This window comes from Miniopterus schreibersii, assembly GCF_964146895.1.
Source record: "Miniopterus schreibersii genome assembly, chromosome: 1".
NCBI classification, from domain to species: domain Eukaryota; kingdom Metazoa; phylum Chordata; class Mammalia; order Chiroptera; family Miniopteridae; genus Miniopterus; species Miniopterus schreibersii.
In genome coordinates this window covers 44,397,982-44,414,408 of record NC_138101.1, presented here as the reverse complement: position 1 = coordinate 44,414,408, position 16,427 = coordinate 44,397,982, and the positions used below count along the sequence as shown (strand labels likewise).

At 36.4% G+C, this 16,427-nt stretch overlaps 1 protein-coding gene across 3 annotated transcripts in view; it reads left to right on the top strand.

Moving 5' to 3' along the window:
* The window catches only part of CNOT6L (CCR4-NOT transcription complex subunit 6 like), a 95,025-nt gene that overhangs the window by 47,570 nt on the left and 31,028 nt on the right, over positions 1–16,427 (top strand). For all 3 annotated transcript variants that reach the window (XM_081135444.1, XM_081135445.1, XM_081135443.1), the window contains exon 5: positions 10,616–10,705. In XM_081135444.1, coding sequence (XP_080991570.1) covers positions 10,616–10,705 — 90 coding nt within the window. The remainder of the gene's footprint in view (positions 1–10,615; positions 10,706–16,427) is intronic.

Below are 16,427 nucleotides of genomic sequence, written 5' to 3'. Positions count from 1 at the left end.
AATAGAACTGTTCTTTCACCCCTCAAAATTCATTTCTGTTTGTTGAAGTGAACACCTTTCCCTGATCAGCCCTCAGCTACTACTTTTCCAGACTGTCATATATGGAAACATACAGTATGTACTCTTTTGAGTCTGGATTCTTTCATTTAGCATAATGCATTGGAAGTTCACCCATGTTGTTGCATGTATTGGTAGTTAATTTATCTTGCTGAGTAGTATTTTATTGTGTGGATGTACCACAGATATTTATCTGTTTGCAAGTCGAAGAACATTTGGGTTGTTTCCAGTTATGGGTGGTTAGGAATAAAGTCACTATAAACATTTGAACACACATTTCTGTGTGAAATAAGTTTTTATTTTTCTTAAATCAGCTTACGATTTCTAAAAAGTATCCTGCTGGAATTTTTATTGGGGTTGTGTTGAATATGTAGATCAGTTTGAGGAGATTCAGTATCTTAATCTTGAGCCTTAATATTGCATCTTCCAATCTACGAGTACAGTATATGGCTCCATTTATGCATGTCTTTATTTTTTTAATGTTTTGTAGTTTTCAGCATGTAGATCTTGCAATTATTTTGCTAGATTTATACTTATTTGATATTTTTGATGCTATTGTGATACTGGTTTTTAAATTTCCAGTTATTTATTGATATTGTATAGAATTAAATTGCCATTGATTTTTTAAAAAATTTATCTTTATTGTTGAAAGTATTATAGATGTCCCCCTTTTTCCCACTGACCCCCTCCATCCTGCTACCCCTGCCCCCCAGACCTTCATCACACTGTTGTCTGTGGGTTATGCATATATGCATATAAGTTCTTTGGTTAATCTCTCCCCACTCACCCACCCCACAACCCCTGCCTTCCCTCTGAGATTTGTCGGTCTGTTCCAGGCTTCTATGTCTCTGAATCTATTTTGTTCATCATTTTATTTTGCTCATTATATTCCACATATGAGTGAGATCATGTGGTATTTGTCTTTCTCTGACTGGCTTATTTAGCTTAGTATAATGCTCTCCAGGTCCCTCTGTGCTGTCTCAAAGGATAAGAGATCCTTCTTTTTTTTACAGCTGCATAGTATTCCATGGTGTGAATATACTACAGTTTTTTTATCCACTCAACTACTGATGGGCATTTAGGCTGTTCCAGATATCAGCCATTGTAAATTGCACTGCTATGAACATAGGGGTTTGTTTGTGATTGGTGTTTCGAGTTTCTTAGGATATATTCCTAGAAGTGAGATCACTGGGTCAAATGGCAGTTCCATTTTTAATGTTTTGAGGAAACTCCATACTGTTTTCCATAGTGGCTGCCCCAGTCTGCATTTCCACTGGCAGTGTACTAGGATACCCTTTTCTCCATATCCTCGCCAGCGCTTGTCATTTGTTGATTTGTTGATGGTAGCCATTCTGACAGGTGTGAGGTGATATTTCATTGTTGTTTTAATTTGCATCTCTCTGATAATTAGTGACTTCGAGCATTTTTTCATATGTCTCTTGGCCATCTGTATGTCCTCTTTGGAGAAGTGTCTAGGTCCTTGGCCCAATTTTTAATTGGATTGTTTGTCTTCTTTTTTTTAAGTTGAATGAGTTTCTTATATATTTTGGATATTAACCCTTTATCAGATGTGTCATTGGCAAATATGTTCTCCCATACAGTGGACTCCCTTTTTGTTTTCTTTTGCTGTGCGGAAGCTTCTTATTTTGATGTAGTCCCATTTGTTTACTTTGTCCTTTGTTTCTCTTGCCTTCGGAGATGTGTCAGCAAACATATTGCTACGAGAGATGTCTGAGATTTGCTGCCTACATATTCTTCTAGGATTTTTATGGTTTCATGTCTTACATTTAAGTCTTCTATCCATTTTTAGTTTATTTTTGTGTACAGTATAAGTTGGTGGTCTAGTTTCATTTTCTGCATGTACGTGTCAATTTTACCAACACCACTTATTGAAGAGACTGTCTTTACACTTACCTATATGTCTGTTCTTCTGCCAGTACCAGGCTTTTTTGATTACAGTGACTTTGTAGTATAACTTGATATCGTATTTGATCCCTGCAACTCTGTTCTTCTTTCTCAAGATTGCCGTGGCTATTCGGGGTCTTTTTTGGTTCCATATAGATTTTTCTTTTTTTAAATCCTCACCAGAGGATATTTTTTCTATTGCTTTTTAGAGAGAGTGGAAAGGAGAGACACACACAGAGAAACATTGATGTGAGAGAGACACATCGATTGGTTGCCTCCCCCACACGCCCCAACTGGGGCTGGGGATCAAGCCTGCAACTGAGGTACATGCTCTTAGCCAGAATTGAACCTGGGACCCTTCAGTCCATGGGCTGACGCTCTAACCATTGAGCCAGACTAGCCAGGGCTGTATAAATTTTTGAAGTGTTTGTTCTAGATCTCTGAAATATGCCGTTGGTATTTTAATAGGGATTGCACTAGATTTATAAGTTGCTTTGGGTAGTATGGACATTTTAATGATGTTAATTCTTCCAATCCGTGAACACTGTATATTCTTCCACTTGTTTATATTGTCCTCTATCTCTTTTTGCATTGTCCTGTAGTTTTCTGAGTACAGGTCTTTTACCCCCTTGGCTAACTTTTTATTCCTAAGTATCATAATTTTTTTGTTGCAGTGGTAAATGGGGTTGTTTTTTTACTTTCTCTCTCTCAAAGTTCATTATTGGTGTATAAAAATGCCATAGATTTCTGGGTGTTAGTTTTGTATCCTGCTACTTTGTGAATTCATTTATTAAATCTAGTAGTTTTTTGGTGGAGTCTTTAGGATTTTCTATGTACAATATCATGTCATCTGCAAATAACGATAGTTTTATTTCCTCCTTTCCAATTTTATGCTTTTTATGCTTTCTTGTCTGATCACTGTGGCTAGGATTTCCAATACTATGTTGAATAAATAAGAGTGGTGAAAGTGGACACCCCTGTCTTGTCCCTGTTCTTAAGGGAAATGCCTTTAGGTTTTGCCCACTGAGTATGTTAGCTGTACCCTGTTCTTAAGGGAAATGCTTTTAGGTTTTGCCCACTGAGTATGTTAGCTGTAGGTTTGTCATATGTGGCCTTTATTATGTTGAGGTATGGTCCCTCTATTCTCACTTTGCTGAGAGTTTTATAAAAAATGGCTGTTGGATTTTGTCAAATGCTTTTTCTGCATTTATCGATATGGTCATGTGATTTTTGTCTTTCAGTTTGTTTATGTGATGTATCACATTTATTGATTTGGGAATATTTTACCAGCCTACATCCCTGGAATAAATCTCACTTGATCATGATGTATGATCTTTTTAATACATTGCTGGATCCGATTTGCTAATATTTTGTTAAGGATTTTAGCATCAGTGTTCATCAGGGATATTAGCCTGTAATTCTCTTTCTTTGTAGTGTCTTTATCTGGTTTTGGAATTAGGCTAATGCTGACCTTGTAAAAAGAGCTTGGAAGTGTACCTTCCTCTTGGATTTTTTGGAGTAGTTTGAAAAGGATAGGCATTAGTTCTTCTTTGAATGTTTGGTAAAACTCTTCTGTGAAGGCGCCCGGACCAGGGCTTTTGTGTATTGGGAGTTTTTTGATTACTGCTTCAACTTTATCAGTAGTTATCGATCTATTCAGGTTTTCTGACTCTTCCTGACTGAGTTTTGGAAGGTTGTATTTTTCTAGAAATTTGTCCATTTCATCCAGGTTGACCAGCTTGTTGGCATATAGTTGTTCATAGTATTGTCTTACAATCCTTTGTATTTCTGTTGGATCAGTTGTTACTTCACCTCTTTTGCTTATGATTTTGTTTATTTGGGTCCTCTCTCTTTGTTTCTTGATGAGTCTGGCTAAAGGTTCATCAATCTTATTTATCTTTTCAAAGAACCAGCTCTTGGTTTTGTTTTATGTAGTCTCTATGTCATTTATTTCTGCCCTGATCTTTATTATTTCCTCCCTTCTATTTATGTTGAGCTTTTCTTCTTGTTCTCTTTCTAATTCTTTAAGTTGTAGGGTAGATAGTTTATTAGAAGTTTTTCTTGTCTTTTGAGGTAGGCCTGTAGTGCTATGAACTTCCCTCTTAGGACTGCTTTCATTGTGTCCCATAGATTTTGGATTGTTGTGTGTTCATTTTCATTTGTTTCCAGGAAGTTTTTGATTTCTTTCTTAATCTTATTGGTAACCCATTCATTGTTTAATAACATGCCTCCATGTGTTTAGCCTCCATGTGTTTGAGTGTTTTTTAGTGTTTTCATTGTAGTTGATTTCTAATGTCATGCCATTGTGATCTGAGAAGATGCTTGATATGATTTCAATCTTATTGAACTTGTAGACTTGTTTTGTGTCCTAACAGGTCGTCTCTCTTTGAGTATGTTCTGTGTGCACTTGAGAGGAACGTATATTCTGCAACTGTGGGGTGGAATGTTCTGTAAATGTCAGTTAAATCCATCTGATCTAGTGTGTCATTTAGGGTCACTGTTTCCTTGTTGATTTTTTGTCTGGAAGACCCATCCAGTGAAGTCAGTGGGGTGTTAAAGTCCCCTACTATGACTGTATTGCTGTCTATCTCTCCCTTAAAGTCCTCCAGAATTTTTTTTTTTTAATAAATTTAGGTGCTCCTATATTGGTTGCATATATGTTTATCAGGGTTATATCCTCTTGTTGGATTGATCCCTTTAGTATTATGTAGTGACCTTTTTCTCTTGTTATGGCCTTTATTTTGAAGTCTATTTTGTGAGATAGGACTATTGCGACCCCAGCTTTTTTTTCATTTCCATTTGCATGGAAAAGTTTTTCGCATCCCTTCACTCTCATCCTGTGTGAGTCTCTTGTTCTGAGGTGGGTCTGTTGTATGCAGCATATATTCCAGTCATTTTTTTTTTTTTAATCCATTCACCTACCCTGGCTTTTGATTGGAGAGCTTAATCTGTTTACATTTAAGGTTCTTATTGATACATACTTATCTATTTTATTTCTTTATGCCTATGTTTCTCTCTTTCTATTTCTACTTCTTATTACAGCAGTCACTTTAACATTTCTTGCAATGTGGGTTTGGTGGTGATAAACTACTTTAGCCTTTTTTTTTTGTCTTGTCTGGGAAGCTCCTTATTTCACCATCTATTTTGAATGATAGCCTTGCTGGATAGGCTATGTCTTGGTTTAAGATCCTTGCTTTTCATTACCTTGAATCCTTCATGCCATTCCCTTCTGGCCTGTAGGGTTTCTGATGAGAAATCAGCTGACAGCCTGATGGGAGCTGCTTTGTAGGTAACAGCTTGCTTTTCTCTTGCTGCCTTTAATATTGTCTCTTTGTCTTGAATTTTTGGCAGTTTAATTATGATGTGTCTGGGCGTGGGCCTCTGGATTTTTCTTGCTTGGGACTCTCTGTGCCTCCTGAACTTGTGTGACTTTTTCCTTGACCAGGTTAGGGAAGTTTTCTGCCATTATTTCTTCCAACAGGTTCTCTGACCCATGCTTACTTTCAACCTTCTCTGGCATTTCTATGATGCGAACATTGTTACATTTCATGCTGTCCCACAGCTCCCTTAGACTGACCTCCTGTTTTTTAATTGTTTTTTCTTTTTGGATCTCTGCTTGAGTGATTTTTTTCTACCCTGTCTTCTAATTTGGTGATCTGATCCTCAGCTTCCTCTAATCTGCTGTTTATTCCTTCCAATGTATTCTTTATTTCTGCTGTGTCATTCTTCATTTCCTTCACAGTTTGCATATCTTTTTTCATGCTATTGAGCATCCTTACAATCAGTATTCTGAACTCTGTATCTGATAGATTGCTTATCTTCATTTCTCTCTTCTTCTGGAGCTTTCTCTTGTTCTTTCATTTGGGGCTTGTTTTTTTGTCTCCCCATTTTGGCTGCCTCTTTGGGTTTGTTTCTGTGTATTAGGTAGATCTGCTAGGACTCTGTCTTTTTAGAGGGTCTCTTTTACAGGCCAATGTCAGCTGCTGTTTGTTACTGGCCTTGATTACCCTCTTTGGAGCTGTCAACAACCCACAGCTTGTTGGTTCACTCTGCTGGACTGGCTTGTTATTTTCTCTGCTGGGACTCAGTATGTTTGGATAGGACCAAGATACACACCAAATTCTACTTTTCCAAGGCCAGGGTCCAGAAGCAGATAAGGCAGAGACTCAAAGCACCCAGAGGTCCATCTCTGCCTGCAGGCTGATTGATCTGAGTGTCTTAATGAGCCTCAGGCTGTGGACCACAAGATGTAAACTTCACAGGGTGGGGCGAGAGGTGTGTCAGTGGGTGGGGTAGTTGCTCCCCCCCTTTGCCCCCCAGGGAAAAGCTGCCTGGCTGTCAAAGGTCTGCCTGAGAAAGATATCCTCTGCAGTATTGGGGGAATTACTCAGCACAGGAATCTAGATGGCTGCCCTCTGAGCTCTATCTCCTTAAGAGGGTACCTGCACTTCCAGCTGTCTCTCCCTGGCAGACAGAAACCCGGCTGCTTTTCACAGCCAGATGTTATGTGGGTACCTTTCTCAGTGCTGTGGGCTGGGAAACCCAGCTTGGGTTTAGGCCTCAGAGTTCTCAGTGGGAACCCCCCACAGCTGAGATATCCCTCCAGACCTTCAGCTGCTGCCTGTGGGAGCCAGGCCAGCCCTCTTGCGCCTCTGCACTTCCTACCAGTCCCTCTGCAGTCTCCACTTTATGTCCTTGGTCATGGGGGTGCTCTCCAGCTAGTCTTCAATTGATTACTCAGGATGGTTTTTCTATATTTCAGTTGTAATTTCAGTTTGGTCCTGGGAGGGTGTCATTGAGGCTTCCACTCAATCTGCCACCATCTTGGAATCCCTACTAATATTATTTTGTTATGGTCAGATAGTATGGTTTGTATTATTTCATTTCTTTTAAATATATTAATTTGTTTTATAACCCAGAACATGTCTTTCTTGGCGATTGTTCGTGTTCACCTTAAAAGAATGTATATTTTTCTGTTTTTGAGTAGATATTGGATGAAGTGGGGCGTCTTCTTCCCCTTTGGGCACTGCTGGGCTGGAGTTTTTATGATATCCCAGGAAAAAGAATTTTCTGAGATTCACACAGGGAAGGAGTGGTTTTTATTTGCATGGAATTAAACCCCGGTGTTTCCAAAGTTCTATTTCTCTTTGTCTAGTTACAGAAAAAGTATAACTGGTGTTTCAGTAGACTAGAAGCCAAGCCAGTGTCCAGAATTTTCTTTCCGGCTAGCTACAGTCCATTAGTCCATTGTGTGTGAAAAATGCAAAGGAATAGAAGTGAAAGAACCCCACAAACCAGGAGTCAAGTGCAATGTGCCAAAAGCACAATATAGTGAGTTTCTTTGTTCAAGGAATTAAGTATCCCAAATATTCATGGGCTTGCAGTGGCCATGCCCATTCTGGCCAACCACCTTTATCTCCAGGTGTGATTGACAGGCAAGTATCTTCCCTGTCACCGCAGTTTTACTGGGCATATGTCTATGTTCCTTTCATCCAGTCTTCTTCCCCTGATGTTTTGCAGGAAACATGTCTATAATGTCTGGCCTTCCCTTTACTCCTTTCCTGTTGTTAATAATTAGCTAATTACAATGGTATCCAGATCAAGTTGGTTGATAGAGTTGTTCTGGTCTTCATCTTTACTGATTTTTGTTGTTGATAACCAGTAGAGGAATGTTAAAGTTTCAAATACCATCATGCAATCTTTGGAGATATTATTCTCTACATTCTAGCTTCCATTGTTGCTAATGAATCTTGTTGCCATTCTCATGTTTTTTCTTTTGAAGTATTTGGTCCTTTTTTCCTATCTGGTGTTAAAGTCTTCTGCTTGCTCTTGGCATTCTCTAGTTTTCAGTATGATGTAAAATGAAATCCTTTCATAAACTTCTTTGTATACATTGTGCTTCATGTTTTAGTTTATTCTTTTTTTTTTAAATGAGCTTTTGAACATTTGCAGCCTTTTGTGCACACCTCCCCCCCCGCTCAAGTATTGCCTCTTTTAATTCTCTTTCTGAACTCTCTTTCTGGTGAGAAGTTAGACTGTGTTTACTATTTACTGTAGTAGCTATATGTTAGAATCCAAAATTTCCTCCAGTGTTCTTGTTTTTATCTCCTCTCTTGTCTGTGGGTTTTCCCAGAGACTCTTTAAATAGGGTCTAAGGCTTGCAGTTAAATATTTGAGTTAGAGTTCTAGAGCCTATGATTAGGTGTCAGTCTTTTAGTGAGCCTGAGTTGGTTTCACCTTCACCCACATTAGACTACAGGGACCTGGAATGTCTGATATTTCACTTAACCCAATTGGTTAGATTTTGGTAAGACCCTAATTTATCATATTCTGGTAAAATACTTTCCTTGTGGATAGGACTTATTAACGAGAACATTACATTCCCCCTCTTCCTGCAAGAACAGGCAGCTTTTCTCCAGTCTTTATAGTAAGAACCTGGTGGGGCTTCTGGAGGTAGGACTCAGGAGTGTGGGGCCCCTCAGACTAGGTCCCCTTGAGTTTTTAACTCTCAAGCTAATCTTCCCTGAGCCTCCACCAATTTGTCAATTATTATATATAGTGTTCAAACTAATACTAGTTCTAGTTCTAGGCTTCTGCATCTGGGCTTCTGTTGCTACTAGGCTGTGATCTCTGTATCTGCCTGTTTGTGTTCAGGGTAGCAGTTTACCCTATGACCTCATTTATTAGGATGGGAGTGACAGCTTCCAAGCTCTTTAGATATTGGACCAGAAACCAAAGTCCTGTTGTTTCTTTCTAGAGTTCCAATTAGTGTATAGTAGGATTTCTTATTCTAATTCTCATCTTTTACTATCTCATATTTTACATCTTTTTGACTCTTAATGATGCCTTTTGGGTAATTTCTTTGCTGTTTTTTCTGTTCACTAATTTTGTTTTTAGCTGTGTATAATCTCCACCTGACACATTCTTCATGATTTTTTCCCTCAGTTTTTTACTGAGTTATAATTATACTTATGTATAATTATTGATTAATTTTGATAAAACTATACACACATCTAACCACTGCCTAGCTCAAGATACAGAACATTTTGTCATCCCAGAAGAGTTCCTTTTCCTACTTTCAAGGCTATTGGAAACTGCCAACCAGATTTTCACCATAGTTGTACCATTTTACACTTCCATCAGCAATTTATCAGAGTTCCAAGTACTCCACATTTCTAACACTTTGGTGGTTAATATTTTTAAATTTTAGCCATTTTGGTGGGTGGGTGTTGCATTGAAGATTTTGTTTGTTTAATAGTTAGAACCTTCATTTCTGGAATTTCCATGGTTTTGTTTTTTCAAATCTTGCCAGACTGTTGTTGTATGCTTGTCTTAACAAATACTTCCTTTATTTCTTAAGGGAATATAGAGACTGTTAACAATAAGCTTGTTTTTTTGATATCTGATAAGTCTGTACTCTTAGTACTCAGATATCCCTGATTAGAATCATAAAACATTACTTTCCTCTCACATTTTATTAACTCATCTTGGTAACAGGTTTTCTTTTTCTCTTGAAATATCTTTCTTTTCTCATATGTAATATAACTATTCCAACTAGGATGACCCTTCCTCTTTTTTATATCACTCATTCTTTTTCATACAGGGCTTTTTGTCTTTCAGTTAAAATATTGTCTTCACTCCTTGCTGGTATGGCTCAGTGGTTAGAATGTCAGTCTGTTGACCAAAGGGTCGCAGGTTTGATTCTGGGTCAAGGGCACATACCCCAGTTGCAGGTTCGATCCCCACCCTGTGTGTGGGAGGCAACCAATCGATGTGTCTCTCACGTTGATGTCTTCAAAGATAAATGTAGAACCTGTTAAGAGTTACTTCAAGTGCCAAGTTATGATAATACTTCAGAATTTACCAAGATTAATATTTATAAGGTTATATATGTATGTATACTTGTGATTTTGACAAATGTAAATTTTAGGGATAATAGTATAAGTAGTGAAATGTGGAAAGAAATAACTTTTGAAGTTTTTCTTTATCAGTATCCTAACAGAGTATTTTTTTTAAATTTTTGTTCAAAATATTACAGATGTTCCTTTTTCTCCCCAATGACCCATTCCACCCCGCCCCACCCCCCTACCCACTCTCTCTCCACACCATTGTCCGTGTCCTTGGGTTGTGCATATATGCATATAAGTTCTTTGATTAATCTTTCCCCCTCCACCCACCCACCCCCCTCCATCCCTCTGAGATTCATCAGTCTGATCCATGCTTCCATGTCATTGAATCATTTCTGTTCATCAGTTTATTAAGTTCTTTAGATTGCACATATAAATGAGAACATGTGATGTTTATCTTTCTCTGCCTGGCTTATGTCGCTTAGCATAATATTCTCCAGGTCCTTTCATACTGTCCCAAATGGTATGAGGTCCTTCTTTACAGCTACATAGTATTCTGTGGTATAAATGTGCCACAGCTTTTTCATCTACTGATGGGCACTTGGGCTGTTTCTAGATCTTAGCTATTGTAAATAGTGCTGCTATGAACATAGGGGTGCATTTCTTTAAATTTACTTTTCTTTACATTTATGTTTAGATTAAATATAATAAAATTCACTATAGAAAATTATTATTTGTCATTGTATACCTTTGTCTGGTCTTACTATTACAAGTCTTACAGATTATATTTTTGTCTTCTGCTTTAGGCAATCCTTTATCACAGGATATTCTCAATTTATACCAGGACCCAGATGGAACCCGAAAGCTACTGAACTTCATGCTTGACAATCTTGCAGGTAACTAATAATGGCAAAGCAGTAAACTCTACATATATTATTATTAACTAATATATCACATGTTGCTTAAGAGCAGCGGAATTTTTTTTTTTAATCCTCACTCGAGGGTATGTTTCTATTGATTTTTAGAGAGAGAGAGGAAGGGAGAGGGGGAGAGAGAGAGAGAAACATCGAAGTGAGAGAAACATTGATTGGGTGCTTCTTTACACACTCCAACTGGGGATTAGACTCACAACCTGGGTATATGCCCTGACCAAGAATCAAACTAGAGGCCCTTCTGTGCACGGGACAACACTCCAAGCAACTGAGCCACACCAGCCAGGGCACATATCTCCATTTTTGTATAAGTGCTTATAGGTTTGGCATTCCTGCCATTCGTATATCCCAGGGTAGTGCGACATTCTTCTTTTCTTATATTGAGTGCTTTCTGTTTACCAACCAGTCTGTAAGGAGCTGTAGTTATATTATCTTGTTTAATCTTTCTAAGAACCTAGGAGGTAGGAATTTTTACTGTCATTGTACAGGCAAATTCTGAGATTCAGAAATAAAGCAATTTACCCAAGTAAACACAGCTAATTAATGACAGAGCTATAAGTGAACCCAATATTTTCTCTTTCTTAACCATAAAGATACATAGTTACCAGTTCGAATTTGATGCAGATTATGTAGAACCAACACATTGTGCACATTGTTTATGAATGAGATATGACTGGTTTGATTCACTACACATTTGTGAAAATTTTACTAGCAGGATTTTAATTAAGAACACCAGATTTATCTGACTAAAATAGTTGTATTCCAAATGGATTTTTTTAAATATAAGAAGGCTATTAAGTATTTGACTTAAATTTTTTTTGCTTAAGACTCAAAATATGGGCAAAAGTATAGAAATACTATTAAATTCAGATATTTTAGGATAATGTCTTTCTAAAATAGAGAATCCTGAAATAGCTAGAGAAATCTAGATTTTAGCATAGAGGCCATCATCACAATATTTTGGCTATACTTTCTGAAATTCTCTCCATAATAGAGGATACTTACATACACAATTTTTAAAAATAGTAAGCTTTATATAAGGTGAAACCAAATTAATTTATAAAAAATGTTTGGCTATAAAGACTAAAAGTTGAGCCCTGGGGATGGTGTGCTTAGTGATTAGAGCTTCAGCCTGTGCACCAAAGAGTCTTGTGTTTGATTTCTGGTCAAGGGCCTGTATCTAGATTGCAGGTCTCCCTTGTCCTTCACCACCCCTCCCCCCCACCCCCGCTTGTGGCACATTCGGGAGGCAGCCAGTCAATGTGTCTCTCACACATTGATGCTTCTCTCACTCTCTCTCTCGCTCTCTCCCTCCTCCCTCCCTCCCTTACATTCTCTGAAAAAGCAATGGAAAAAATGTCTTCAGGTGCGGATTAACAACAACAAGAAGACTAAAAGTTGATTGATGGGAGAGAGAGAAACTTAGTAGAGAGGTCATTTTAGTAAAAAATTAAGAGTATTTGGCAGTTTAATTAAGCTGTATTCATAGTATATGTATGCTTTTTTCTTCTTGCTTTAAAATTAAATATCTCTCATGTCTATATATGTAGCTGGTTGACCCAGCCATATGGAATGTGCGTGGTGTGTCTGTGTGTGTAATTTTCAAGTTTTTCATAAGTTTTAGATGTAAGCCATTTGTTGGTCTATATGTTGCAAATACCTTCTCCCATGTTGTTTGCTTTGTCACTCTCTTAATTTGTCTTTTGATGAACAGAAAAAATTAGAACATACTTAAATTTGTTGATCTCTTCTGTTATAGTACTGCTTTTGTGTCCTCTTTAAGAATTTTTCCCTTCCTCAATCTCATGAATGTATTCTCCTATGTTATTATCTAAAAGCTTCATTTTTTACTTGTAACATTTGGAGCTATAATCTTCCTGGCATTGAAGTTTGTGTAATGTAAGAGTCAATTTTTATAATTTTTACGTATGTAAATTAAATTGACCCTGAGCTATTTATTGAAAAACTGTCCTTTCACTACTGTTTTTTAGTGCCATTTTTGTCATATATCATTATTGTATGTACATGTCTGTTTCTGGATTCTAGACTCTCTTCTACTAGTCCTTGTGACAGTATAACAGTGTCATATGGTAGCTATATAAAACATCTTTACAATCCAGTAGAGTAAGTCTTTCCCTTTGATTTTATTGTAGTCTTGGCTGGTTTTGCCCCATGCTTCTTTTATCCTGAATTTTCATTAAAATTGTTAGAATCAGCTTTTCAAATTTCTCCTTGCCCCAAAATGTAAGGATTTTTATTGGGAATATGTTGAATTTATAGATTGCTTTGAAAATAATTGACATTTTTACCACACTGGATCTTCTAGTCTAACTATCCAGAATAGTCTTTCATTTATTGTGCCTTCTCTAATTTCTCTCAATATTGAGTTTTAGGTTTCTGTGCAGTGGTCGTGTGCATTTTTTATTACATTTATTCTAGGTATTGACTTTTTTGATGCTCTTATAAGCAGTCTTTTTGAAAATAAATCTTAATGGTTATTGCTGATTATGGAATACAATTGAGTTTTGTATATTTATTGGTATTCAGCCACCTTGCTGAGCACTTGCTAAATGCTTTTGGTAAGTACAAATTCAGTACTTTGCTAAACTCTTTTTAATCCTAATGTTTTATTTCAATTTATACAATAGTATCATTTGCAAGTAATGACACTTTTATTACTCTCTTTCTAATTCTTATGTCTTTTATTTCTTTTTCTTGCCTCATTGCACTTGCTACCACCACCGGTAAAATGCTAACTAAAAGTGGTGATAATGAGCATCCATGTCTAATTTCATAATTTATTAACTTTTAATAATTTATGATTAACTATGATGTTCATTGTAGTTTTTATATAGATAACTTTTATCAGATTAAGGAAGTTTTCTTCTATTTCTAGTTTCCTAGGAGAGCGTTTTATTTTTTAATATGAATAAATGTTGAATTTTATCAAATGCTTTTTCTTTGTTGAGATGAATATATGACTTTTTTCATTATTTTGTTAACTTGGCAAATGCATTGATTGTTTTTCAATGTGTACCACCTTTGTATTCTTGAAATAAACACAAGTGGTTTATAATATGTTATCATTTTTATATATCCCTGTATTCAGTTTGTTAATATTTTACTTAGGATTTTTTGCATGTGGGTTTGAGTGAAGTTGGCCAGTAATTTTCTTTTCAGTATCCTTGTCAAGTTTTGTTATAAAAGCTATCTGGTCTCAACATGTATTGGGAGGGATTGTCTCATTTTCTATTATTTGGAAGAATTTATGTACGGTGGGCATTCCTTCTTTCTTAATGTTTTGTAGAATACATCTGAGCCAGGGATTTCCTTGTGGGAAAATTTCAATTACCAATTGGATATCTTTAATAACTATAGTACTGTTCTGATTCTCCATTTCTCTTTTTATCAATTTCTGAAAGTTGTGTTTTTTGGTAATTTCCCCCATTTTATCTAAATTTTCCAATTTATTGACATAAGTTCAGAATATCTTTCATGATATTTTAATGTCTATTTTATGTATAGTGATATCTCTTTTCCATTCCAGATATTAGTTATTTGTGTTGCTTCTATTCACTTCATGCATAGTCTTGCCCAGGGATTTATCAGTATTGTCTTTGAAAAAAGAACCAATTTTTGGCTTTGTTAGTTCTGTTATTTTTTTTTAGTATCAGTAATTTTTTTATCTTTATTTCTTCCTTTTGCTTTCTTTGGGTTTCATTTGCTGTTCCTTTTTAAACTTTCTAATGCCTAAATCATTAACTTTTAGACTTTTTTTCCTCCAAAGTATTTATAAATCTCTCTCTAAATATGGCTTTTAGCTGCATCCCACAAGTTTTAATTTGTATTATTTTCATTATTATTCAGTTCAGCATATTTTCTAATAGCTCTCACCATTTCTTCTTTGACTGGTGAGTCATTCAGAAGTTTCTTTATTTCCAAGGGAGTTGTAGTTTTCTTTGTCATTGATTTCTAGCTTTAATCCCATTGTGGTCAGAGAACATACTCTGAGTGGTTATGGTTTAAATTTTTAAAATGTGTTCTGATTATTTCCTTTCTCCTTCTTTTTGTTTATCTTTTCTTGGTTTCCTATGGGTCACTTAAACATATTTCAGGATTCCATCTTGTTTTATTTTTGCAGTTTTTGAGCATATTGTCTTTATATTTTCTGTGGTTGTTCTAGATATCACAATATCTATACTTAGCACAGTCTGCTGATAATGGTGTTCTGTCACTTAAGTGAGCTATTGATGCCTTACTTCCATTTATGTTTCTTCACCCTCTCCACTTTTAAATATAATGGTCTTTTAGTCTTTTCTCTATCTATACCGAGAGCCACACAGATGTTACAATTTTTGCTTCAACCGTCAGATATGATTTAAGAAGCTCATGTGGGGAAGGATAATCTATTATATTTACCCGTGATTTTTTACTCGTTCCTTGTTTTTTTTCCTTTTGATGTTCCAGTTCTTCTGTTATTATTTTCTTTCTGTTTAGAGAGCTTCCTTTAGCCATTCTTCAAGGGCAGGTCTGCTAGCAACAAAGTCTCTTAGTTTTCCTTTGTTAACATCTTTATTTCCTCTTGATTTCTTAAGGATAATTTTATTGAATACAGAATTCATGGTTGATGCTTCTTTCAAGACTTTCTGAAAAGAAACCTATTGTTTTCAGAAAAGAAACCTGTTGTTTTCTTTACAAGTAATGTGTCATTCCTCTCTGTTTTTAAGAGTTTTTGTCTTTAGTTTTCAGCAGTTTAATTGTAATGAATCTTGGTGTGGATTTGTTTAGGTTTATTCTGCTTATAAAGGGTTACTTACCTTCTTGAATTTGTAGGTATATGTAAATTTGGGAATTTTTAGTCATTATCTCTTAAGGATACTGTTTAAATCTATATCCTTTCTCTCCTTCTTCTGCACTCTCAGGATATGAATCTTAGAGCTTTTGTGATAGTCCCACAGGTTCCTCAAGCTCCAGTCACTTCTTTTTTCCAGTTTATTTTCTTTTTATTCATATTGGATAAATTTTGTTGGTTCTTAAATTCATTCATTTTCTCTTTTTAAATATTTAGTATTGTGCCCTTCCTGTGAGTTTTGTTATTTTATTGTGTTTTTTCAGTTCAATAATTTCAATTTAATTCTTTTTATTTTATTTTTTATTTTTCACTTTGAAAAACATTTTAATTTTTAGGTGACCAAAAGTTAAGCAAGACACATTAGGATATCTAGGACCTTGGAAGGGTCGTGAATTGGAGGCGTAGCATATGGGGTACATCCTTTCTTGTTCTGGGCACCGATGTGGCCTTTGTCCTTGGCCACGGAGAGAACACCTCTGCCCATCCAGGTGGCTGCTCTGGTGGCCACCCAAGACACGGTCATCGGAAAACACTGGTTTTAGTGAGTGAGGCCGATGTCCCAGATGTCCAGGCTTAGGGCCAAAGCACTGTTTCTTTTATAAATAACAGTTTAAATTCTCATGATTCTGGGGACCTGATGTACAAGATCAAGGTGTTGACAGGATTGGTTCCCCCAGGAAGGCTCAGGGAAGAATCTGTTGCAGACTTCCCTCTGAGCTTCTCAGGGACGCCCTAAATTCTTGGCATTTGTTGGTTTGTGACTGTATCGCCCCAGTCTCTGCCCCTGTCCTCACATGGCTTCTGAGTGCCCAGTTTGGTTTTTGTTTTTTTTTT